The following is a 25,758-nucleotide window of genomic DNA, read 5'->3' as shown; positions in this document are numbered from 1 at the left end:
GGAGCTAACCTCCATGAATCTATTAGCCAAGATGGGTAGGAATGGTGTCCCTAGCTTCTGTTTCTCTGGAGGTGGGTGATAGGGGATGGGTCACATGGGATCACAACACGTAATCCTCTCCTCCTGAGGCATCTGGTATTGGTCTCTGTCATCAGACAGGACACTGGCCTGGATGGACCTTTGGTCTGACCCGTTATGGCCGTTCTTATCCATTTCATGTTTGCAGTTTTACAAGTTTATTATTGTAGGTAGTAGTGTTGCTCAGTCTTCTAGATTTCATGGGTTTTGCTTTTTTCCCCAAAACATTCTGTTCAGTAAGTCTCCTCCTAGCTCTGTCCCACACTGAACTATTAAAATGTATCCAGCCCTGAGCTATAATGGGTGTTGTATGCAACAAGAGAGCAGTTGGATTTCAAAGCACATTGCAGGCTTATGTTACCACTATGGCAGGGGGAGTTAAGTAAAACTGCACACAAATGAGTGGCCTTTTGACACTTTCTCTTTTGGTTGGAGTGAACCTTTTAATCCAGGGGTAGGGACCCTTTTTTGGGTCGGGCTGCTGACCCACAGAAAAATCAGTCGGGGGCCACACAAGTAAAAAATCCTCCCTGAGTGAAAAACACTCCTCGCATTCTCTTCACACACCAGAGCCTAGGGGGCATCAGCCCCAGGGAGGGCAGCAAGGGGGTTGGAGCACTAGCACTGGCTCCCCAAAGCTGGGGGGGAGGCTAAGCCTTGGGGGCCATATCCAGGTAAGCCAGGTGCCACATTGGACCCCTGGGCCTGAGGTTCCCCGCCCCTGCTTTAATTTGTCCAAGTTCCTGCAAAGCAAGTGCACACACAGTTCTCTGCTGAATATTTACAGAGCAGCTTCCCAGTGCTGAGAACTATTTCTAGGCCATTCTGTCCCTTCGGTCCCTCCCTTCGGCTTTTCTCTCTGGCAGTGCCCACTCTTCAGAGGTGTAGGGAGCCATTGATAGAATGGAAAACCTTATTAATGTGTCAGATGAATTTTTGGAGGCAGAGAGTAGACAACTTTCCATTGTGTTCCCCTCCTGTCATAACTGCAGTCCACTCTCTGCTTTGCTTGGGCTACTCACCCTTGAGTTAGAAATCCCCTGATGATTTTAGCTAACTGCCTTCACTCTTTTCTATAGGTTGAGTTGGCCCTGTGGGATACGGCAGGACAAGAAGATTATGATCGACTTAGGCCTCTGTCTTATCCAGACACTGATGTTATACTTATGTGTTTTTCAATTGATAGTCCTGATAGTTTAGGTAAGTAAAACTGAGTCCAACTGGTTTCCTAGATTATTGTATCCCTAGGAGACTGCATACTGTGCAGCCTGGAATTCATTTAGGCTTAAATTGAGTGAATTCTGATTTCTAACCAACCACATTTGATTATATATTGTAATGCTAGCTTCGCTATTTCCTGGTAAATCTTTTTCAAGTAATGCCCCTGTGGGTACTCCACTTCACATGCACGTGAGCTCAATTTGCCTTTGCAGCGGTCTTCAGTAGCTGTGCCCATTCAGCCAGTGCATTCATTCTGCACCTTCTTGTGTCTCCTACCTACTGAGACTACTTAGGGTTGTGCAAGCAAATGGCCCTCAGTGCCTTCTCGGTTGCCTAGTATGCCTGCTTCGCTGTTGGCTACGTTTGCCACTTTTACTCCTAGTTTAGCCTTTTATGGATGTTTCATTGCTGTAGTTTGCCACTCTTTTTATTTCATGTATTTGTGAGGATCTTTATTGCCCGCCCGATGGAAGTATCAGGTGCTGCTCAGATGCTGATATACATAAAATTGGCGAGTGATGGAGTTAAACTCCCAAAGAGGAATTTGTTCTGCCAGCCATTCCCACTGCATGCTACAAAGGATCGGCTTTTCGTACTTGTCTCCAATTCTGGCTTTGAATAGAAGTGTTGTGTAGGAATTTGCTGTGATGGTACTTGTGCAAAAACTGGTAAAACAAGCCAGTTAGTCACTCAAATGCAGGCTGTTGCACTGCAAGCAGTTTGGACTCACTGTATTAGACACATGCATATCCTATTGGGGGAAAAAGCCACCCATTCAACAGGGAGCTCTGGGGCACCTGGCATTGGCCACTGTCAGAGGACAGGCTCCCGGGCTTGGAGGGACCTTTGGTCTGACCCAGTCTGGCTGTTCTGAGGGATGAATTCTGTTCTGTGCACTACCAGTACCAAGGTCACGTGTGGCTGTATGCCACCGGTACATACACACAACCTGGATTTAATACATATACTGTTCAAAGTTCCTAGGTCTGGAGGAAGAAAAGCAAATATTAAAACAAGGGGTGAATAATAAAGTGCACTGCTTAAGGTGTTTGATATGAAATCAAAAGGAAAACCAACACTGCCCTTGGAGTACAGGTAGTTTACCTCCTTTCTAATAAGGCAAGCTAGTAAATACGCCATAATGTGGCAGACTGGAAACTGCTATATAAATAAAACAAATACATGATCATTAAGTGAAAGCATAAAAATATTCACCAGAAGCCCAATTTAATAACCTACTCCAATAGACCACTACATCATCAGCAAAAGCCGCTCTCCAGAAAAGCACCTGCCAAAGCACTATAGCATGCTACAGGCTTTTGCAGTCCACAAAACATTCATGCAAGAGGGAGAGTTATCAGCACAAAGCTCTGCTCTAAGGCGCTATCCAAATCTGAGTCAACTAGAAGTAGTTATGATCTTGTGAATATTAATACAACATTTTCCAACCCTGAAAAGGCCAGGCTTACGCAATTTCTCAGGGATGTTGACTCTTAAAGGAATACCCCACACACAACAATAAAGGTCAGTAGTAAAGCGACAACAAACAAAACCACAAACATGCAGAGAAGCAAAACGTCACATAGTTGTAGGTATTTTTCGATGAGTGTTTGAGGACCCATGCGGTGCACATGCAACAGAGCTCTCTAGAAACAGGCACAGTTCCCCAGTTACAGTGTAATTGCTGAGTCACCAAATGAAAAACTCAGGCAGGCTCATTAAGTTCTGACAGGCTCTGCTCTTAAGTAAATGGAGCACATGGACACCTGGCTTGGGAGTTCGCGGGCAGACCCCTGCTTCAAAGAGCTTCCACATAGTCTTCATTCTACAAAACCCCTAATGCCAAGTGCTTGCTCCTTGTCTCGGTGGCAGTACTCCAAAGAGCCAGAATGAGAGCATACAGCGAAGATCTGGCTTTAATGGCTTCCAATCCGTCTTCCCCCAACCAATGCTGAAATGCAAGGGAAATCACACTTTCCTGGAGGCCTCTCCTGGTCGTGGGGAGCCCTGGAGCTGGGACAGGGGCCCAACAGGTGAGCAAGTACCAAGAATGATACTGTGAAGCAAACTTGAAAGCGGTAATGCATGTTCCCGGACAAAGCTAAGTCCAAACATTTCAAGCAGCTGGTGGAAGCAGCATTAATTTTAGGAACTAGATACATATACCTGTGTGTAAGTGAAGCCGTTCCCCAGCATGTCAGCCAATGCAAAAGCTGGGCATAAATAATACAAACAGCTTTTGTAATTTATGGAAATAGTTATTACATGTGATTTTTTTTAATGACTTTTGGGGAAAGAGAGGATTTAGTTGGATTCTTTAAAAAAAAAAAAAAAAAACACAGACCACAGTTACAGCAGTTACTCTTCAACCATGGGGATCTCCTCCTTGGAAGAAGAATAGCTGTTGTCATGTACAAAGTATCTTGAGCATGTTTCTACTTTTTCTATTTAGTTGGCTGGACTTGGGTGCAAAATTCAGGTACAGTCAGTGGTAGGATAATGAAAATGAAGCTATATACATTTGATGGTATCTAACAGGTTTTCTACATGAAAAGGGCAGAGGTAAAATCCTGCCAAGTGCAGATAGTTATAAATGGCACACGTGATGGCAAGAGGTAATCTTCATCACAGTAGCAAACACGCGGCATTTTAAAGTGCCATTTAGTCTTTCTTACTAGTACTCTGGGGTTAGTTTGTTTTGTGTGTCCATCTGCTGCTGCACTGTTCCTGCCCTCTCCCAAGAGTGAGCGGAGGAGGCACTGGTGTCAGGATGTCCCCTGTTCCCCTCCCTGCCCAGGTATCTTATATGAAGAATGGCCTGGAAGACAGGGTCAGAAATGGGATGGAGCTGCTGGCGCCTGCTGCTGCCGTCTGAACAAGCAGCCTTCAGCCTGAGTGCCAATCTGCTCCAAGGGTAGCATGTGCCGCCTCGCTTGTCGTGTGACCGCGTGCTGCATCCCGCAGGGTGTGCACATTCTTCCAAAGTTGTTAGTGTGGCTGGAGTCATCGTCCCTAGGGTCACCCTTTAAAACCTACGTTTGTGCTGGCGGCACACGTGCACCCGTTCCCGCAAGAAAGCTGCACACAACACACTGGTTCTATGCAGGGATGGAGACCATTAGTGGGAATGCTGCTCTGGAGCTGCCTGTTAGCTGCACTGAGTGTGTAGGGCCAGGCTCGGCAAACTACAGCCCTCAGATTCCATTGCCTGGCGGGGGCTTGAGTTCATGGCCCACCATGTAATTTCCATACTCTGATGTGGCCCTTAAGCTGAAAAGTTTGCCCACCCCTGGTGGGGTAAGAGCTTTGCCCATAACATTGGCGCCTGCTATTTGGCCTTTGTGTGCCAGGGCTTTCCCTGAATGCCTGGCTGCTAAGCTGAGTGATGCCATGTCTACTTGCTTGGCTGAAAAGGTTCCAGAGTCTTCCCTCTTGGTGCGATTGCCAGGTTTATGAAAGGACTGCTGTACATGTTGCCGGGCTTGGCTACGGAGATCAGCACTGTGACAAAGGAGGCTAAATCCTTCACTGTGTATGGGTTGTGCTCTGGAGACAAGTGTGGGCCAGGTTTGAGCTGCATTTGGTCTGAGTAGGAACTTCCTCTACACATGTTGGAGTCTTGCTCTCACGAAGCTCATGCAGCCCACAATTGAAACATTTGTCAGACCTTTTCCTCCAGGTAGCTGAGCACCTGCCTACTCTGAGCACTCATGCACACCAGCTGTTTGGTGTGGACAGCCTTGGCACTGGCATCAGTCTGTCACAGTGTCACCTGGACATGCATCGGAAGTCAGCAGGTTTGGTCTCAGGGCCTTATGGACGTGCAGAGTGTGGGACCTGGCTTTCTGGATGTTAATGGGGGTTGGAGAAAGATGTGCTAGTGCCCAGAAAGGTGGAGATCAGCAGCCACTTCATTCAGGCAGTTTGGAAGGTGACAGCCGGTCCCTGGCTTTGGAACACTTGTGTATTTGGAGGGAGGAACTGTGATGTTTAGGGCCTTCTCATTGAAAGAAAGTGTGTGAGAGATGAAGCAGGATAGTTCCATTCACCGTGCAGATGTGATCTTAAAATAAAACTTCTGTTGAGCCTCGTCTGTGGATTGAGACGCTTTTTGCTTTTCCCCCTCCCCCCCTCTCTTTAGAAAACATCCCTGAGAAATGGACCCCAGAGGTGAAACATTTCTGCCCCAACGTGCCCATCATCCTGGTGGGGAACAAGAAGGACCTGAGAAATGATGAGCACACACGACGAGAGCTGGCAAAAATGAAGCAGGTAAGTTTCTCTCTGCCCTTCAGGCAGGAGCCGTGACAGCTTTTGTACTATGGCTTGCGAGCACATGAACGCCACGTCTACACTGACTGGCAGCTCTCCATGGACCCATCCCCATAGCACACATTCAGCACCTGTCTCCTCCACCCTCTTGTGCGCTCCTGTGGCTTGCAAAGCTGCTGTGCAACAGGTCACCAGTGATGAAATGGCCGAGGGATCAGGAACCAGGTGATCAGTGGGAAATGGCTTAGAGCTTACAGTTAGATGATGAAAGGTTCCGATCCTATAGAAGAGGATGGAAAATGGAAAGCCTGTTTCAGATGGAGACACACCATCCGTTACGCGTTACGATTGCCTAGTTGAAGTGAGAATGAGGCTGCTAAATGCAGATGTTAGAGCCAAATGTGGCTCGGATGCTGGATATTTTCTTTAGTAGCCTCTTTTAAAGGGCCTTGTCAGAGGCCCCAAGTGATGCTTTCGTAACATTCTTTGGGGCTAGCAGGAAAAGTCCTGCTCAAAGAAATGAACAGTTCTCTCTCAGCAGACTGTTGGTAGATGAATGCCCCAAAGCAGAGGAGTGGGTCTAAAAGATTGCGAGATCAGTGATGCAGCAGAGTCAACACACCAGGCACACACACACACACACACACACAACAAAATAGATGCTTAGATTGTCAGGTAGCTTACCATTTCTCCAGTACTCAGAGTGCACCCTCCCTCTAAGATACCATTGCGCTGAGGTGTGGTTTTCAGCCTTGCTTTGATTTGTTAATGAGTAAAAACAAATGTTCCTTTTAAAACAATCGCCAATAGCAGCATCTCAGAGCTGTTCAAGAGAAGTCACCTTTCAGCATGCAAGAACAGCAAGGCTCAGAAAAGGGCAGTAGAAATGATGAGGGGTTTGGAACGGGTGCCATGTGAGGAGAGAGGAATAAAACTGGGACTTTTCAGCTTAGAAAAGAGGAGACTAAAGGCGGGGGGAGGTGATGGAGGTCTATACACTCATGACAGGTATGAAGAAAGGGAATAAGGAAAAGTTACTTATTTCTTCCCATAACAAAAGAACTAGGAGTTACCAAATGAAATTCATAGGCAGCAGATTTAAAACAAACACAAGTGTTTCTTCACGCAGCGCACAGTCCACCTGTGGAACTCCTCGCCAGAAGAGGTTGTGAAGACCAGGACTTTAACAGTGTTCAAAAAAGAACTAGATGGATTCATGGAGGCTGGGTCTATCAGTGGCTGTTAGCCAGGAGGAATAGGGATGGTGTCCCTGGCCTCTCTTCGTCAGAGGCTGGACATCTGTGATGGGGAGGGATCGCTTGATTGATTCCCTGTTCTGTTCACTCCCTCTGGGGCACCTGGTGCTCGCCACTGTCGGCCGACAGAATCCTGGGCTAGATGGACCTTTGGTGTGGCCGTTATATTTGTTCTGCACAAATAGGCACCTGTGACTGTCCTGGCATAATGTCACTCTATAGAAAGAAACAAGTCAATTTGGTAGCTGTTAATATTGGCGGGGGAAGGGGTTGATTTGTGAAATTCCTTTTACTCCTGACTGTGGTTCCATGACTCTTCAGTTGTGAACAGAACCAGTTTGTTAAACGTGGAGTCCCCCTGAAGTATTTGCAACACACACACTGAAGATTTGACACTACACTGGCTAAAGGGACTAGAAACGACGCTGCCTGATGCAAACGAGGCTCTTGTTTCCCTTGTCAAATAAGTAAATGTTACGTGGTCAGACTTAAACAATTCTGCAGGGATGTGAGGAGTTCCTGTGTCCCAACTTTGGGGAAGGAAAATGTCTGTTCAAAGATGATTGTCAATGAGCAGGGGATTGAACCCAAGCGGTAGCCTGACCTTTTTGCTTCCACCACGGGGGGCTTGCCTTTGTGGCACCTCTGGCCGGCAAGGAAAGGGGTGGCACCTGCAGGGGCGTTCTCAGAGCCTACTAATTTGCTTCTGCTCTTGTATTACACAGGAGCCAGTCAAACCGGAAGAGGGCAGAGACATGGCAAACCGCATTGGGGCATTCGGGTACATGGAATGCTCCGCGAAGACCAAAGATGGTGTGAGGGAGGTTTTTGAAATGGCCACTAGAGCTGCTTTGCAAGCCCGACGCGGCAAGAAAAAATCTGGCTGCCTTCTGGTGTAAAGCATGGCCAAGGGAAGATGGCCCAGGCCGCACCCTGCACTTGATTAATTTTGAAGTGCTGTTTATTAATCTTAGTGTATGATTACTGGCCTTTTTCATTTATCTATACAAATTTACTTACGAGATTTACAAATCAACTCATCTTGCTACCAGTATTTAGAAGCCAACTATGATTTTATAACAGTCTGCATCAGATTCATCTGTGCCCATGAGTAACGTCAGCATTCCTTTACCAGACATCTGCGCGTGCAGGGTGTGCCAGGCACTAATTCGAAGACAATTCTCGAACTTCTTGCTTCTTTCTAGAAAGAGGGAAAAAGCTCGTACCACTGAGAATTGGGCTGTAACTACCTTATAACTAATGGCCCCGTCAGTGGGGTACAAGGCGGTGCGTGGAGCCCAGAATAACTGCAGGGCTGTCCTCTTTGAGGGAGACCGGATCTTTTCATGGCTGTAGGGTGTGAAACGAGAGTTGGGACGCGCTCTCCGCCCTGAAATAAGAGTCCCATCAAGAGGTGACTCTTCTGTGGTTTCATGTTAGTTACCTTTTCGTTACCATGTAATTAGTGCCACTTAAATGTATGGTACCAAAAACAAATCAATGTGCCCCAGGCTCAGTGCAGTAGTTTTGTATAATTGGATTTCTTAGCACTGCTCCATGTACTCTCTGCAGAAGGTGTTCTGGGTTTTGTAAGAAAGTTTATTTGAAAATAAAGTCCAGTGGAAACAACTGATTCCCCCTCCCCTCCCCCATTTGTAAGTGTCTGACCCATTAATATGATATCAGTTCTAATTTCTGCACCCGGGAAGAGGGTTTTTTAATATGATCTTCAGGCACCTGCCTTAGGAGCCCGGGAAAGGCAGCTTGCTCACACTCAAGGCAACTGAACATTTCAGAAGCTTTAAGTTAACCTGCTGGACTCAGCTTCAGGCTATACAAAAGCAAGTTCTTTATGTTGCTTGGTTACCACCTGGTGGCCAAATGCCCATCTTTGAACTTCTTGCTGATCTGCAGCCAACTAAACTCTTCTGTATTGTTTCCTTTTTCCAACAACTAATAGAATTAAAGGCAGTTTTCTAAGCTCCTGGTATCCTGGTGTTTGTGTTCGTCTGTGGTACACAGCTGCCCTGAGGCCCTGACTGACAGGCTCAGACAAAAATGTCTCCTGGCCAGAACTATGTAAGACATTCACCTGGTACTTCCTGACACTTGCAGAGTTTTCACAGCAATGGATTCCACACTGGTGCCTGCAGTAAATCAGAGTGGCAGAATCCAGCCACAGAATTCCAGCATCTTCTCCCTGCTCTCCTGTGCCCAAAACCAAACCTCTCTGTCCCTTGAAGAATCCTTTCAGACTAGACCATCTGCTCCCAGACACTTGGCTGCTGTAAGGTGGCTTACTGTCTCGTGTACAGGAGGAGGCTAGCGAGAGGTGATGTCGGCAGGAGGGGTGACAAGTACGCACCCTGCACAGCAGCATGTCTGGGTGTTGTCACATGTTCTGAGCCAACCCCAGAATGTACACCTCTCTCAGCTCCCTGGGAGTGGTATGTATGATGTGAGCTGTGCATCTGTGACCTGTTGGGACAGAACTTGTGCCATGCTCCTGGGACTGCAGAGCTGGTCTGTTAACACAGGCTTGGGGTCAGTTGGAATGGGCGCTTGAAAGTATGAAACTGTCACTGAGCAGAACACAGTACTGGCATGTGGCTAGAATTGCATCACTGGCATATGGGTAACCTCAGGCAGGGCTGGGTCTGGCCTTTGGCCATATTGCTGCTACTCAGATGATGGTGTCTTATGCAATTTGTTAAAGCAATCACGCTTCCCTGCGTGCACCCCCCCACCACATACACAAGCCAGGGCGGCGCTGCAGAGCACTGCTTTCCCCCTTCTCAGATCAGCTGAGAACTTGTGCTGGTCGCTGTAGCAAAGAACCCCAGCCACAGAGACACACCCCATCCCCACATTTCAAGTGACCTTCCAGTTTGGGTTATTCTGACTGAGCTTGTCTCCCCAAGTTACATGGTTATCTGAGAGAACATGAATTCAAACCACTGTGAATGGCCCACTAGAACTTCCCATGTAGACAAGTCTTCTAAACCCCATAAACCATCCTCCTCTCCCAGATCACCAGCATTCTACTACTGACTAGTAAATAGCTGTGTAACCCAATGGTGCTCAGCTGGGGACCATGAGCGGCTGCCAGAGCGCTGCCAATACAAACCCGGGAGCAGGAAGTGCTAGATTCTCTGGGCCCTGGGCAGAAAACTCTCTGGGGATAAGTAGGGGAGTTTGCTTCATGGAGAAGAGGTCAAGGATAGACTTGTATACAGGGGGCCATATCCGATCCAGACATGGTTTCTGAAACTGCAGATTTGGTTTAACTGTTTGAAGGAAATAATTTTCCCTTTCTTAGAAATAGTTCAGCTATATTTTAGTCTTAGGAAACACTGAAAGTTTGGCCCTCTGACACTTGACATAAATAGGCACCTCCAATGAGTTTTAGTTTTCCAGGAACTATATTCACATTGATATAGGCTCTATCAGTTATTGGCAGAGAAGGTTCATTTCGACTTATTGTCTCACTGTGGTACATTTGTACAGCAACAGGTGGAATTTTCAGTTTAGAGATAAGACGTGGAGTCTGAGCCGGAGGAGAAAACATTTGTGTGAAGCCTGTACTCTGTGGGATGTTTCTGAATAATATGGGGCTACAGGAATAGTTTGTATTTATCATTTCTGTTGTGAGGCTTTAATCCCCAGGATTTTACATCACCTCTTCCTCATGTACATTCTAGATCTTTGTGCACTGTTGACTTTGCTGGGTCATCCAAGTAGGATCTTCTGGTCTCTTCTTTGAGACCCAGTAGTTTGACTTCCCCTCCCTGAATGCTATTTTTGATGAGAGTGTTGAGAGAGAATTCCAAGAAGCTCTCTCCCTCCCTTACGTTTGCAATTTCCTGAGCAGATTGCTTGTCAGAATAATCATGTGATATGATTGAGTTAAACTTTAAAGTCAGGCTGTTGGGGCCGTTTATCATCTTAACCAACATTCTCTGCCTAGGGGGAGCTTTATGCCAGAACGTTACACATTTTATCCTGGAGGTTATCTGGATCTAAAAGATGAACTATACGGAATTTGGAATTTTGTGGAAACTTGGAATTTCTTGATTGGGTTTGCTGATACCACCCTCCACACTTCTAGTTCCTGTGTCTGTATCACAGCCTGGCACCCTAGGCATTATTAGCTGCTGGCCCCAATCATTGGGTTTCTGGATGCCTCCCTCTCCTACTGGCCACATGTGCTGCAGTCCTAGTTTGAGCTCTGCACCATGGCCTCTGCTGCTAGCCCCTTGCCCAGGGTCCTGGCCCCATGTGCGGGGGCTCTTGCTCCCAGCCTCAGCTGGGGATGAGAGTGGGACAGAGGTAAGGAGGCTCAGCACCCCCACTTTAAAAAAGTGTCCTTGTCACTGGCTGCCTAGTTTTTAACCTTCTTCCAAGGGGAAGATGATGGTCTAACGTGGGCTGTATCTCCCGAGGACTTGCCACCCTGGGGTCTGAGAGCCCAGGTTTTAACCTTTGGAATAAAAATGTCAGGGCAGTCAGGCTGTCTGTATTTTTCCTAATTTCCAAACATTAGTATAAAGTGTTCCCCCCCCCACCCCCTCCCCATTTTATTCTGAATCATTGTGGAAGTGCCTGGAGGAGGAAACCAATATGGAAGGTTTCCAATTCCCATGGGCTCATCAAAATAGATCTCCCAAAATAAGTGCTCGACTAGGTTTTCCAGGGAGTGCACTATCAGGGGAAAAAACATGGAGGAACTTCCCCCTAGCAACATGACAGATCAGCTGGCTAACTGCTCTGGACCCAATGAAAGGGAGTGTTAGGTAAGTTTAACTTCATACCTGTAAGTAGAAAAACCGTGGGCAACAGCGCAGGTAAAGACAGCAGGCAGGAGGCATCTGACATGGGACTTTAGGGGCTAAAGCCATGTCTCTCTCCCACATGAGCTCAAAGCCACCAGGCTTTTAGCAAAGGCTGTAGAGCTGACTTCACTCTCCCTGCTCACTGCCTCTGGGTTACACCTGTGTCACTGGCTAGTGGTGGTGTGATTTGATTGGAGTGTTATCCCTACAAGTAACTGTCCATCAATAGGATGAGAGTCCTTAAACATCCCCATGAGTGCCCCACCCTCACCCTCTCCCTTTGAAAGCTGTGCCCTTTCTAGAGAGGGCTTTAGTTCCTTCCCTTAATTACTCCTTTGGGACAGAGTGGTTTTAAAAGACAGAACTAGACCCCAACCACTCTCAACAGATTATCCAAGGAGGTCACACTTGCAAAAGGGTTGCCAGGACTGGATTAGATTGGCTGGGGCCCAGGGCCAAAGCTGAAGCCTCAGGCTCACAGCCAGGGCTGGTTTAACTCGCCTGGAGGCTCAGGGGCATTGCATGCTGTGGGGCCCTTGTATACTAGTCTTTCATCATTTAAAACCCTATGATCACAATTTGGGCCTGGAGGCCTTTTAAGTACCACAAAGCTGCTCTGGGGTTCCTTTTCAGTCATAAACACATAGGCTAGATGAACTTCAACACCATCACACAGTCTGGGAGCACTTTAGCTAGTCTAGTAGCAGTTTGGCCAGTCTAGACACAGCCATGGTCTTTAGTTTTTCTGGAAAATCAGCTGCTTTTCCTGAAAAACTTGCCAGCTGTCTACACTGGCTGCTTGAATTTCCACAATAACACTGACTTCCTACTGTAAGAAATCTGCTTTTTGCGGAAATACTATGCTGCTCCTGTTCGGGCAAAAGTCCCTTTTGCGCAAAACTTTTGTGCAAAAGGGCCAGTGTAGACAGCTCAGATTTGTTTTGCGCAAAAAAGCCCCGATTGTGAAAATGGCGACCGGGGCTTTTTTGTGGAAAAGCGCGTCCAGATTGGCCACGGACGCTTTTCCGCAAAAAGTGCTTTTGTGGAAAAGCGTCCGTGCCAATCTAGATGCTCTTTCCTGAAAATGCTTTTAACGGAAAACTTTTCAGTTAAAAGCATTTCCGGAAAATCATGCCAGTCTAGACCTATCCCAAGTGGTGGTGTTGAAGTTTATCCTGTGCCGACTAACTGGGCTGCCCCGCAGCATGTAGACTAGAGCTATGGCAGCTGGAAATAACCCATGTCTTGTCTTACAACAGCTGTGGTAGTTTCTTTCTAGGAGGGAGTTTGGGGGCTGAGAGGGGTGGGCTTTAGGAGGGAGGCTGGAGAGTCTGACCTGGGGGAAGGGTCAGCCCCAGGCAGGGGGCGGTTCCGGGCTAGTTTGTCCCTCTCCAGGGCGAGGTCTCAGCGCTTCCTCCATGCGTGACCTCAACAAGCTGCACCGAGCACCCAATAGTCCCGCAGCGACGAACCAACTCGGGAGACGGCGCCTGAGCGCTCGAGGGCACAGCCCCCCGAGATGCCCGCAGCGCGCAGTCCAGCCCCCCAGACTCTGCTCCTCGGGCCCTTTTGTGGGGGCGGAGCCCGGAGCGGGCGGAGGCTGCACGAGTGGAGCTCGGCCCAGGGGGCTGCAGGGCAGGGCCAAGGCGGGGCCGGGACTCCGCTCCGCCCCGTGCGGGGCTGCAGGGCCGGGCCGGGCGCAGAGCGCAGAGCGCGGCCGGCGGCATGGCGGGGCTGGCGGGGCTGCGGGCGCGGCCGCTGGGTGCGGCGGAGCCGCTGGCGCTGGGCTCGCTGCTGGGCCGGGTGCTGCTGGTCAGCAACGTGGCGTCGCTCTGAGGCACCACGGCCCGGGACTTCGCCCAGCTCAGCGAGCTGCAGCGGCGCCACGGGCCCGGGCTGGCCGTGCTGGCCTTCCCCTGCAACCAGTTCGGACACCAGGTAGGGCCGGCGGGGCGCGCCTTCCTGCGCGGACACCCCCAGCTGCGGTTCCAGCGGGTCGGAGCCCCGCAGGGCTGCCCGTGTCATGGAGCTGCCCTGGGCGCTGCCCGGCTCTGGGCTGCGGGGGCCGGACCCTGCTGTGGCTGAAAGGCCCAGGCCGAGCTGCCATTAGCCCTGGCCAGGTGTCACCCCGGGGTGGGGTCCCCGGGCCCTGACGCGACTGTCGGCCGGCAGGGAGAACAGAAGGGTTCTTGCCTCGCAGGGGCCAGGAGCAGCCAGTGCAGCGCAGCTTGCGGGGCAAGTCAGGACCCTGTCCCCCTCCCTCACGCACCCGCCTCCCCCTTTATCCAGCTTCCCAGGCAAAAGGTGGCACCTGGCCACACACCCTTCCCCGGCTCAAGTTACCTTGAGCTTGGGCCCTTTTGTACCTGGGACAGCCTCCCTCAGCAACTCACGCCCGGAATTCCATTTAGACAGCGATGCAGTGCCCAGGGAAACTGAGGCACATGCATGGTTTACTGCAGGACAGTAGCAATCACATGCAACATAACAGTGACTTCAGTCCCCACTGCCTCACACCAGGCTGCCCGTCTTCTGAAGGGACGTGTTGCCCTTTAGCTCGGTGGCTGGTGGTCACTGCACTGCTGCGAGGGCCGCCTGGCTCTGGAAGATGCATTCGCATGAGAGATTAGCATGAGCATCAGTCTCTGGAAAGAGGGGACTCTTTTACCATCTCCCATTGCCAGGGCCTCTCCTCCCCCCACAGCTCATGCCCTTTGCAACTGGCTCCTGCTGGGAAGAGAACTGACCGTTGGAAGGCAGGCAGACGCTGAGGGTTCCCGTGTGTGTGCCAGAGACACGCGTGTTTGGGTGCCAGAATGGCGGGGGAGCAGTCTCCATTATTCCCGTTGTTGGTGTTTATCCTGGTGTCACGACGACAGGCAGAACCAAATCTGGGGCCTCTGGAGCTTAGTGTATGCTTGAGCTAAAAGCCAGCTGGCTCTTGGCTAAGGCTGCAGAGGATGCAACATTCTTCCTCTCTGTAAGCAGGCTCCGTGCCACTCCATGGGACAGGGCCCCACACCCAGCAGGCATGTGGGTTATACTGGCGCTAGATCATGCTTCGCGTTTCCCTTCCTAGGAGAATGCCACCAATGAGGAGATCCTGCTTTCCTTGAAGCACGTCCGCCCCGGCAAAGGGTATGAACCTAACTTCACCGTGTTCGAGAAGTGTGATGTGAATGGGGCAAATGCTCACCCGCTCTTCACTTTCCTGAAAGAGGCCCTGCCTTTCCCACACGATGACCCAATGGCGCTGATGACCAATCCACAGTACATCATCTGGTCTCCTGTGTGCCGGAATGACATCTCCTGGAACTTCGAGAAGTTCCTCATTGGGCGGGACGGCGTGCCCTACAAGCGCTACAGCCGGCACTTTGAAACCATCAGGATCCAAGATGATATCGAAAAACTCCTCCAGCAAGACCCCTAGAACGCTCTCAACCAAGCCAAAGTTCTGCAGAAACTTTTCTCTCTCGGCTCTGTCATCCTCCTCAGGCTTGTTATCTCTGCCTCCTGTTGCCTCAGTCTGCTGGCCTTCAGGTCTCTCACCTGGCCTGCCTGCTCTTTCTGTGACCTCTTTGCCCTGTATGTACAATGCTATTGTCCATGGAAGTTTTACTCATGATGGTGCTTCTTCCAAACCCTTCCGGAGGAGCACTTGATGTTGTCTGTAAAAGTTGCATGTGAATTTTTAGCAAACTGCTGCAGGGGAAGCAGCCCTGAGTCTGGGCAGCTTGTTTTGAGCCTTTGTGTTACCAATACAATTCCTGAAGACCATCTGCCTGTCCTTTTGTGACATCACTGCCTCGTTAGCGGGGGAGGAGGGGAGATTACTGTCTCATGGCTTCTGTATGGAGAAGGGGTGGCCACGTTGCACTGTCGTGGTTGTAAAGATTTTAACCATCCTGTCTGGTCTGACCCAATTTATAGCACTGGCCAATCGGGGTGATGGGAACTGACCGGTTCTGTCATATTGCAGTGGTCAGGGCAGTGGTTGGGGGTGTGTGTGATAGGACAGCACCTGGTGGAAATGTGTGGGATCGAGTGCCAGGGGTTCAAGGCAGGGAGCTGGAGCGTGAGTGGGGGGCACTCATTGCAGGGGGTGGGAGCTGTGCAGTGCTTGGGGATGGGTGGGTGCAGGAGTCAAGCGAGAGCTGTGGGGGTTCAGGGCAGAGAGTTGTGGGGTGGGGGCTTCAGGGATTGGGATTGGGGGGGACCCAGGGCTGGGTGTGCATTTCCTGTACTGCAGGACAATGGGTCCCCGGGGCTGCCCAACTGCTTGGGTGCCAGGCTGGCTGGGACAGAGGAACTAGGGATGTGAAGGACTAGTCACTTCCCACCCCCTTGCTGCATCTCTCCGAGGCAGCAAAGGGGGGAAAAAGAGGGGGTGCTTCACAGTGGCAGCACCGCACGGGCTCTGGGACCAGACCCCGGGCTCCACACGGTGCTGCCACTTTGAAACACTGCGTGAAGCCCGGGGCCAGCTGGAGACTGCCTCGCTAGCCCCTGCTCCCCGCAGCGCTTTCTCATTTGACGCGTAGCAGCAGCCCAGGGACTGTTGCCTCTCTTCACAGGCGGAGGCGCCTATCGGCTAATCGAATATATGATGCAAACTGCACCGACTATTCGATTAGCCCATTCATCTAAATTGTACATCCAGAGCCCTGCCCCCAGCCAGCCCGTCTCAGTGTGTCACTCCGGGGCATGCCAGCTTGCTTCCAACTTTGCTGGCACCCATTCTGTGCTGGGCCTGTACCCCCTCTGGCCCAGCCAGGACCCCCATCCTGGGCTCCTCGGGAAGGAGATGTGTCTCGGCTGCCTGGCCTGGGGGTTCCAGTTGGATCAGCACTCTGCCTGGACTGTGACCTCCCCAGCAACACCTGGCTGCTAAGGCAGCCTGCTGTCCACTCCTCAGTGACAGGAACCCCTGTAAGTGCCCCCCCTCCCCAGCTGCTTCTGTGTCAGGCCATTACTGCGAAGGTAACAGCGTTACCAGGAACACCCCCCCCCCCCCCCCCCCACTGCCTGCCAGCAAACCTGCCTCTGACCAGGGAAGTCGTTCAAACACCACCTGCAGGTTTTCCTCGTGCTCCGGACAAGAACCAGCTAACTCCTTCCTGAGCGGGTCTCCGAAGTGCTCTGTACAAGGTAAGCAGCAGACTGGAGTCCTGTCCCCGCCCAACCCCTGGAGGGTGTAACTTCAAAAGCTGAGCCCCGCGTGGGAGTTTGCAATCTGCCCCCGAAGTCCAATTCACTCGAATTGTCTCCGCGATGAGTTATGTCTGTGTCGGCGTGTGAGCGATACTCCAGTACTTGTCGGAGGTGGCATGAATCCTGTCTTCCAGGTGTTTCCAGGTCACCCCACAGTAACGCTTCCATTGGTAGTACAATGAACTGCCAAAATGCTGCAACTTTGAATTCAGCATGGCTTGTGCTGGATGTTACAAGTATTTGTCATAGCAGCTTGTTCTGACCTGCGCAGGAGGCAGAGAATGCCGCACAAATCTTTGCTTCAAATGGGGAGTGAGGTCTTACAGAGCATCCAGTGGCTCACACATGTTCTGGTCTGTGACGGGGCTTGTGGGACCACAGCTCGTGGGAGACGTGGCCTGGAGGAAGTGACAGATACGTCCCCTCTGCTCTCACTTGGGGCTTGTGCACATGGAGAATGGCAGTGGGAGATAAGGGGTGAACAGATAGCTGCACGGGTGTAACTGTTGTGCGCACTCACCAGACTGGCCGGGGGGCTGGCGTGTCGCTTGAGCGGAGGGTTACTCTCCCATACTGCCGGACGTGCCCGTGGAGGGGCTGTGCGAGTTTACCACAACATTCCTGAAGAGTTAAAACAGGTTGAGACACAAGCGCTGCTCTGCCAAGCCACATACAAGCTGCACTCTGCCAGGGGCCCAGAAGAAGGGACAGTAACAAGGTACCCAGCAGCAGTGTGTTGGGACTGGTACCGGGAGCGGCGAAAATATGTTCATGGCTTTTTCTGAGGGGTGGGGGAGGGCTTGCCTGTCAATACAATCGAGCAGGCCAATTCCTGGTGGAGAGAAGCCACCTGCGCCCTACAGGGAGGGAAGGAGGCCATGCTTAGTCCCAGTATTTGGCTGTGATTTCTAACCCTTGTGCACAGAGACGCTGCAACAAGCCTATGACAAAGCCCGGGGCGACAGGCTCTTCAGTACAGGTGAGCTGAGGTGGGCCAAACACAAACTAGCACCCGTTGGCTTGGGGAGAGGAGGAAGGTGTATTCAGAACAAGGTTGAGGAATGTTTTTTGGCCAGGGGCCAGTGACACACAGAAAAGTCAACTGGGGGCCACACACAAGAATAAAAAACCTGTCTCTCTCACACTTAATTCAGTGTGCTTTGTGGGCACCAGCCCAGTGTGGGCACCCGAGTCTGGGGGCTGCCTGCCTGCTGTGGGTTGGATCAGATTAAGCTGGGGGGCTAGATCCAGGTCCCACCCAACTTTGAAACATCACTTCAGCTGCTACATTTCTAAATGGTTCTGCATTCTCCAGAGCATGTCTCTGCCTCTCCTGTACTCATGCAAGCCAGTTCCTAAGGGGCAGTGGATCTGAGTGTCAGTTCCAGTTTCACATTGGGCTGAAGAAATGACTGTTGCAGTGTTTGCCACAATGTTGCTCAACTGTCACTCCTTCTGGTGTAAAACAGGATGTCTGTCTCTTGCACAGACTGCGCAAGGCTTCTGTGCTAGTATGTGGTGCTATAGTTGCCTAACTCTGATAAGTGTCTTCCTCTTTCACGTAAGTCTCCACCTCTTACTGTAACATAAGTGATGCTAAGGGTATTTTTGGGCTATCAGGAGCAGGCAGCCTAGACCGATTTCAAATGTAGCTTGCACAATGAGCGGGAATGTGCATTCAGTGGTGTAAAACAATTATGTCCTGGCTTGTGCAGCATTTAGCACCAAGCAGCTGCTGTATTCAGCATTCACAATGAAGCAGAAGGCAACATAACAAGGCTATTGGTGCAGATTTCAAAACTGTTTAGCAAGGGCGTTTTTGAAGTATGGTGGAATCTGGACCGTCTGGTTCTGGTCAAGAAATACTCGCTCCCCGCACCCTGGGGTGTGCAACGCATTTCATGGGTCCTCTTTTAGGAACGTGACTTGCTGAAGTGGAACAGACCCGAGTCAGTTTAGTCCAGATTCTCTTACACCAGCCACACTGCAGAGACCCCCCCCCCCCTTGCAGGATGTTTATGGGACAAGCAGCCCGCCAGGGAAATGCAGGACGGGAGAGTTCCGAGTGATCCCGGCAACCCCCGTCCAGACAGCCTGGGCCCTGGGGAGCGGTGCGAGGACGCGGGTGGACAAGGCCTGGCCCGCGGGCCGCACCCCGTCTGGCCCGCGGGCCGCATTCAGCTACCGGCCCCGAGCGGCGGGGTCGCGCCCCTGCCGCAAAGGCAGCACTCGCCGGACGTGACGTCACGGCGGGGCGAGGGCAACGATGGGGGAGGGGCAGGACGAATGGGGTTTGCGGGAAGGATCCGGCGCCCTGGGGACGGGCCCGGAAACGATCTGGGACCACCGGGGGGGGGGGGCTGCCTCTCTCCACCCACATGGCACAGGCTGAGGCGGGTAACGCGGCTGCGCAGAGAGGCGCCGCCCACGGGCGGGTAACGCGGCTGCGCAGAGACTTTGCGCCTCCTAGCGGCGCAGCCTCTAACTAGGAGCCAAACGGCTTCTTACCGTTGATATGTAAATTAGCCTCTCTGCTTCTGGAAGGGGAACTTGTCCCCCGCCCCGCCCCGCCCCGCCCCTTTCGCGCCCTTCAGCCCCGGCGGCGCCACAGGGAGCCGGCCGAATGCCCAGGCCGGGCAGCGCCACAGCGCACGTTAATGCGCATGCTCAGGGCTAGAAGAGCCGCCCGGGCGGAGGGCACTGCGCATGCGCCCGGCAGGCCGGATATCCGCCGCGGGGGGTGGGCGGTGCTGCGCGCACGAATATGGCGACGGAGTTGGAGAGCGGCGGGGGCTCGATGCCGGATGTCGGGGCCCAGCGGGCAGAGCTGGGGCCGCTGCTGGGCATGGCGCTGCGGCCGGGCGAGTCTTGGTGAGGGGGGAAGCCTGGGGCCCGGGAGCGGAGCTGGGGGGGCGGGGGGAGGTTGCAGAGCGAGCCTGGGGCCGGGGAGCGGAGCTGGGGGGGCGGGGGGAGGTTGCAGAGCGAGCCTGGGGCCCGGGAGCGGAGCTGGGGGGGCGGGGGGAGGTTGCAGAGCGAGCCTGGGGCCCCGGGAGCGGAGCTGGGGGGGCGGGGGGAGGTTGCAGAGCGAGCCTGGGGCCGGGGAGCGGAGCTGGGGGGGCGGGGGGAGGTTGCAGAGCGAGCCTGGGGCCGGGGAGCGGAGCTGGGGGGGCGGGGGGAGGTTGGGGAGCGAGCCTGGGGCCGGGGAGCGGAGCTGGGGGGGCGGGGGGAGGTTGCAGAGCGAGCCTGGGGCCGGGGAGCGGAGCTGGGGGGGCGGGGGGAGGTTGCAGAGCGAGCCTGGGGCCGGGGAGCGGAGCTGGGGGGGCGGGGGGAGGTTGGGGAGCGAGCCTGGGGCCGGGGAGCGGAGCTGGGGGGGCGGGGGGAGGTTGCAGAGCGAGCCTGGGGCCCCGGGAGCGGAGCTGGGGGGCGGGGGGAGGTTGCAGAGCGAGCCTGGGGCCCGGGAGCGGAGCTGGGGGGGCGGGGGGAGGTTGGGGAGCGAGCCTGGGGCCGGGGAGCGGAGCTGGGGGGGCGGGGGGAGGTTGCAGAGCGAGCCTGGGGCCGGGGAGCGGAGCTGGGGGGGCGGGGGGAGGTTGCAGAGCGAGCCTGGGGCCGGGGAGCGGAGCTGGGGGGGCGGGGGGAGGTTGGGGAGCGAGCCTGGGGCCGGGGAGCGGAGCTGGGGGGGCGGGGGGAGGTTGCAGAGCGAGCCTGGGGCCCGGGAGCGGAGCTGGGGGGGCGGGGGGAGGTTGCAGAGCGAGCCTGGGGCCGGGGAGCGGAGCTGGGGGGGCGGGGGGAGGTTGCAGAGCGAGCCTGGGGCCGGGGAGCGGAGCTGGGGGGGCGGGGGGAGGTTGCAGAGCGAGCCTGGGGCCCCGGGAGCGGAGCTGGGGGGGCGGGGGGAGGTTGCAGAGCGAGCCTGGGGCCGGGGAGCGGAGCTGGGGGGGCGGGGGGAGGTTGCAGAGCGAGCCTGGGGCCGGGGAGCGGAGCTGGGGGGGCGGGGGGAGGTTGCAGAGCGAGCCTGGGGCCGGGGAGCGGAGCTGGGGGGGCGGGGGGAGGTTGCAGAGCGAGCCTGGGGCCGGGGAGCGGAGCTGGGGGGCGGGGGGAGGTTGCAGAGCGAGCCTGGGGCCCGGGAGCGGAGCTGGGGGGGCGGGGGGAGGTTGCAGAGCGAGCCTGGGGCCGGGGAGCGGAGCTGGGGGGGCGGGGGGAGGTTGCAGAGCGAGCCTGGGGCCGGGGAGCGGAGCTGGGGGGGCGGGGGGAGGTTGCAGAGCGAGCCTGGGGCCGGGGAGCGGAGCTGGGGGGGCGAGGGGAGGTTGCAGAGCGAGCCTGGGGCCCGGGAGCGGAGCTGGGGGGCGGGGGGAGGTTGGAGAGCGAGCCTGGGGCCCGGGAGCGGAGCTGGGGGGGCGGGGGGAGGTTGGAGAGCGAGCCTGGGGCCCGGGAGCGGAGCTGGGGGGGCGGGGGGAGGTTGGAGAGCGAGCCTGGGGCCCGGGAGCCGAGCTGGGGGGGCGGGGGGAGGTTGCAGAGCGAGCCTGGGGCCCGGGAGCGGAGCTGGGGGGGCGGGGGGAGGTTGGAGAGCGAGCCTGGGGCCCGGGAGCGGAGCTGGGCGGGGGGGTAGGGGGAGGTTGGAGAGCGAGCCTGGGGCCCGGGAGCGGAGCTGGGGGGGGGGGTAGGGGGAGGTTGGAGAGCGAGCCTGGGGCCCGGGAGCGGAGCTGGGGGGGGGGGTAGGGGGAGGTTGGAGAGCGAGCCTGGGGCCCGGGAGCGGAGCTGGGCCAGGCTGAGTGGCACTGCTGGTGCTTTCAGGCCTCTGGCATGTGGCTCTGTGTCCCGCTGTAAGAGTGGAGCCAGTGGCTGAGTAAGGCGGGTCTCAGCTCCTGGCTGACACCCTGTACTCCTGGCCTGGGCTTTGCCTGCTTAAGGGGCTGAGTCACCAGTGGTGGAGCCTCAGAAAGATGGGTTGCAGGGCAGGTTTCTGATGGCACATTTCAGGTGGATAGAGAAGGCCAATTCAGCTTTTCAGTGCCTCATAAAACTTAGGGCTTTTCTACCCTTAAAATGCTGTGGTGGTCCAGTTGCTTTGCTATAGTGCTTCAGTGTAGACATGCTACCCATGCTTTTGAGAGGGTTTTTTGTGCAGAGGGCCATTGTTCACTGCTGCCTCAGCTGTGATTCTGTGGTTCTGTCAGCCTAAGTCTTAGTGATTTCACTGGAGTCTCTGCTTTGTTGCCCTTTGTACTGTCTTTTCATGGCACATCATGTCTTTTCTCCTCAACAGGTCAAAGATCAGCTCCCTTTAGATCAATTTATCTGTGATTTCAGCTCTTATTAATTATAGAGCAGAAACAAGTACTCTAAACTGAGTCTAATGAGCGCTGTTTTTAACAGGTGGAGTAATTTAAATGGTTGATTTAAATCACACAAAAAATCATTGATTTAACTGAGGGTTAAGTTTAACCAGATGTCAAGTTTAACCAGCTAACTGAATAAATGGGGGTGAGTAGCCCCTCCCCTACTGCAGCTTCCAGACCTTTGTGAGACTGCCAACTCCCAGCCTGTTAAAGTTATGCTTACTGTGTATGTAACTGGTTAATGGGTTACCTTTCACATCCCTAATTTAAATAATTTCCCACTCTTACTATTTCACTTTTCTTCAGTGGTGCATATCTGACCACTAAAGCATGTTATTTTACAACTCATTGCAGCATTTTACAACACTTAATGGGATATTTTGTCAAATTTTTTAGGTAAATTAATAAAAATCAAGTTAGGAAATAGTACATGGTACTCATTATTTGTATCAATCTGCAGATGTAGCAGCAGTACATTAGGAATGCTAAGAATTAAATCGCGCGCACACACACACACACAGTAGCACTTATGTTTCATTAAACCACACCTTAAATGTTGCATAAATGTTTCACATTTCCAATTGCAGCAGTCTCCTGAGTTACTGGCTGATGATTGTTCTTAAACTTTTTGAATTAAAAAAACACTAACTCGATTAGACAAGTCCTCAGAACACTGAATGTATGGTGTCCTTAACTTCTGCCACTAGCTCTCATTCTCTTCCCCCCCCCCCACTTCATTTTGATGTGGATCTGATTCCAAATTACTGTAGAAACTAAGGCTGTACTTAGGGTGCACTTAATTTTGGAGTAAGCCCCCATTGAAAACAAGTATAGGATGGGGTTCTTTTGGGAAGGCTTGAGTAATGCTGAAAGAAAATAGGGAATAGATGTATGGCATCACTGTTATGGTCTGTGGGACCATGATGTTCCAAGATAAGAGGCACGTGTTATGTAATATAAAATAAGAAAATGACAGTGGCAGTTGGCAATTCTAGGCTTACTTCAGCTTTCTGTATTGTATACTTGGGTGATAACTAATTAAACAAGCCATAAGGATTAGATAAGCTAACTAGGTTTAGAAACTTACTTTTTTTCTAGCAACATCCAACACAGCAAACAGTTTGGGAATTTACTTGTTAAATTATGTTTCTACTAAAAGGCATAAAAAGAGTCTTGAAGAATGATGCATTGGAAAGTTGATCCACGATCATCTTCAGGCACATCCAAATCTTCATTCACATCATTTTCTCCCAATAAGCGGTTCTTTTATGATTAATTTCTTGCAGGTGCATTTTCTTTTTGCACTGCTTACACTTGACATGTTTCTTCAAAATATTCCTAGATGGGATCTCTCTTACACCCAGAAGCCATTGCAGTTTTTCTGTGGCAAAAGTGTTGGAACATAGGAAGCTGTGTGTGTGCTGAATGTCATCCCTTTTTCTTTCCAGTCCACTTCTTGTTTCTATTCTGCCTCAGTCCTCACCTATATATTGCGCCTCTGTCTTTACACAATGTCTTATCTAACTTTGCCATGCTTGGCCCAGATCCATCACCACATAAACACAGAACAAAAAAAATCCCATCCAGCTGCTGTCTGTGCACATGTCAGTCTGCTGAGAAACAGAAGCTGAGAGCCCAGAACTTTCAAGAAGCAAGAGTTGGTTGTTGGGCTGGACAGACTAGAGCCATTAATTCATTGAGACTGCCAGTGTAGGTGCAGTACGTTTGTGATAAAATGTAATTAACTTATTTTTAAATAAAGAATTTAGTATTTTATTGATTTTAAAAATTAAATAAAACAGGTTTTTAAAAAATTGATTTTTTTTTTTTAATCCACCCTGATCTTTAAACACCAGAGGGGTTGGTCAAATGGTAAATCTCTTGTTAGAGAAAGGCCATGCCACCAAATAACTGTGCCCCCCCTGCCTTTTTACTTGGGTGAGGTGTTGTACCCTGTTTAGTGAGCAGAACTGATATTAGGATGACCCCTTCAGTGAGGGCATGCTATGGTGCCTTTTATTCATACAGTAATAATATTTCATTACTGCTGCATTCAATAGTGAAGTGAAAATCGCTCCCTTAGGAAAGCTTGAAATAGTCACCTGGTATGTGTATGGGGGTGGAAATGTTCCGGGTGGGGGGAGAGAAAGGGGGAAGAAAACAAGAAACAGAATAATAACAGATGCAACAAGGGAGATCATTGTCTGAATGGGGAAAAAAATGCTGTTGCTATCCTTCTGTATGGGATGTTCAAACCTTCTTAATACTTTGCTGTATTTGTTTTTAGTTCTTTACCTGTATTTTCAACTTACATTCTTCTTAAAAAAAAACTGATCTGCTTTTTGTTTCCATTTGAATGTTTGGTCTTATTCTTACTGATTGTATAAAGCACTCTGAAAGTATGGGAAGCACTTTTCAGACAAATATGATGTATCTGATCTGAAAAGTGGGTCTTTTTCCCCTGCTTTCACATTTGAGGCCCAATATTGATTTCAGTAGGATTTTGGGGGTGCTGGAAAAAGCATGTTTTGGCCTTTTGATCCAGAGCACAAAGATGAAACCACAGTTGTTTACCAAAGCTTGGACCACTCAAAGCCTGTGGTAGTGTTCAGCAACAGAAATCATTGGTTTCTCTTTAATCTATCTCATCCAGTGGATCAGATTTATACAGATGTTAATAGAGAGAGGGGAATCATAAAAAATGGTACATGAATTAAAGATCTACTTACAAGGCACTACATGAAATAGCACCTTTTTATCAGTGATTCTTTGTGATGTATATTGGCAGGGTGTTATTACTATCAAAGTTTCTCAGAGAAACTGCAGCAAAAAGAGGTTAGGATCTGAATGTTCAGAATTGCCTGCTGATCGGGACGACTTTGATTTTTGGGTGGCCTACCTGCTGGGGCTGGGCATCAAACTCCTGCTGAAGTCAGTTGGAAATACGAGTCTTCAGCATGTCCAAAACCAGGCAATAGGTGACCTAAGAGAACAACAAAATCAGGCTTTCCCTGATTTTGGACATATTTGCCTATAGTGGTTTTCCCAAGGTTGCACAGTGAGTCAGGGCTGGGAACAACACTCTGACACAACTATTTAGGTAGTTGCCTAGTTAAGTCACTAGGACAGGCTGCTGTTCATTTGTTAAAATACTCAAGTATGTATTTATTTTTTACTCTACTATTCCCCTTCTCCCTGGCCCACTTCCCCCCAGCCTGACCCTCACCCTTCCTTCCTTCCCCCTTTCTGGCAAGCCTTTGGGTAATGCGTCCATTGTACCCTGCATCTAGCCCGGGGTGGGCAATAACTTTTGAGCAGGAGCCACTTCAAAAATGTTTGAAGTGGTCGAGAGCAGTAGATGGGAGGGGCGGAGCCTTTGACATGCAGGAGTTGAAAGAGCTCGCCCCTCCCCAACAGGAGCTGCGAGCCCTTTCGGTTCCTGCTATTGAAAGGGCTCGCAGCTCTAGCCCCCTGCTAGCACGTTGCTTAGGAGCTGAGGATCCGTGAGCCCTTTCAACTGCTTCCGTTAATAGGGCTCATGCCTTCCCTGGGGCT

General features: G+C 51.9%; 3 protein-coding genes and 1 long non-coding RNA gene across 6 annotated transcripts in view; 3 read left to right on the top strand and 1 right to left on the bottom strand.

Moving 5' to 3' along the window:
* Positions 1–8,807, top strand: part of RHOA (ras homolog family member A) — a 46,510-nt gene extending 37,703 nt beyond the window's left edge. For both annotated transcript variants that reach the window (XM_075939615.2, XM_006117623.5), the window contains exons 3-5: positions 1,158–1,278; positions 5,441–5,571; positions 7,553–8,807. In XM_075939615.2, the coding sequence (XP_075795730.1) occupies positions 1,158–1,278; positions 5,441–5,571; positions 7,553–7,726 (426 nt within the window). In that variant the 3' untranslated portion in view covers positions 7,727–8,807. The remainder of the gene's footprint in view (positions 1–1,157; positions 1,279–5,440; positions 5,572–7,552) is intronic.
* A 4,541-nt stretch (positions 8,808–13,348) lies between these two features.
* GPX1 (glutathione peroxidase 1) lies at positions 13,349–15,436 on the top strand. Its single transcript, XM_075939617.2, has 2 exons — positions 13,349–13,597; positions 14,739–15,436. Exons 1-2 carry the CDS (start codon positions 13,385–13,387, stop codon positions 15,087–15,089), a joined length of 564 nt encoding a protein of 187 aa, XP_075795732.2. The 5' UTR covers positions 13,349–13,384; the 3' UTR covers positions 15,090–15,436.
* On the bottom strand, positions 15,348–19,516 carry LOC149523769 (uncharacterized). The gene is made up of 2 exons (XR_016350403.1): positions 19,379–19,516; positions 15,348–17,491 (listed from the first exon to the last, which is right to left on the bottom strand). It is a non-coding gene; the product is annotated as an uncharacterized LOC149523769 (long non-coding RNA).
* Positions 19,517–19,577: 61 nt separating this feature from the next.
* USP4 (ubiquitin specific peptidase 4) overlaps positions 19,578–25,758 on the top strand; it is a 58,645-nt gene continuing 52,464 nt past the window's right edge. The window contains exon 1 of one of the 2 annotated variants that reach the window (XM_075939614.2): positions 19,578–19,741. In XM_075939614.2, the coding sequence (XP_075795729.2) occupies positions 19,635–19,741 (107 nt within the window). In that variant the 5' untranslated portion in view covers positions 19,578–19,634. The remainder of the gene's footprint in view (positions 19,742–25,758) is intronic. The other variant, XM_075939613.2, reaches the window with a different exon arrangement.

This window comes from Pelodiscus sinensis, chromosome 11 (genome assembly GCF_052426305.1).
Source record: "Pelodiscus sinensis isolate ZL-2025 chromosome 11, ASM5242630v1, whole genome shotgun sequence".
Lineage (NCBI taxonomy): Eukaryota > Metazoa > Chordata > Testudines > Trionychidae > Pelodiscus > Pelodiscus sinensis.
The sequence above is the reverse complement of the archived record's forward strand: the minus strand, read 5'-3'. Positions and strand labels throughout refer to the sequence as shown.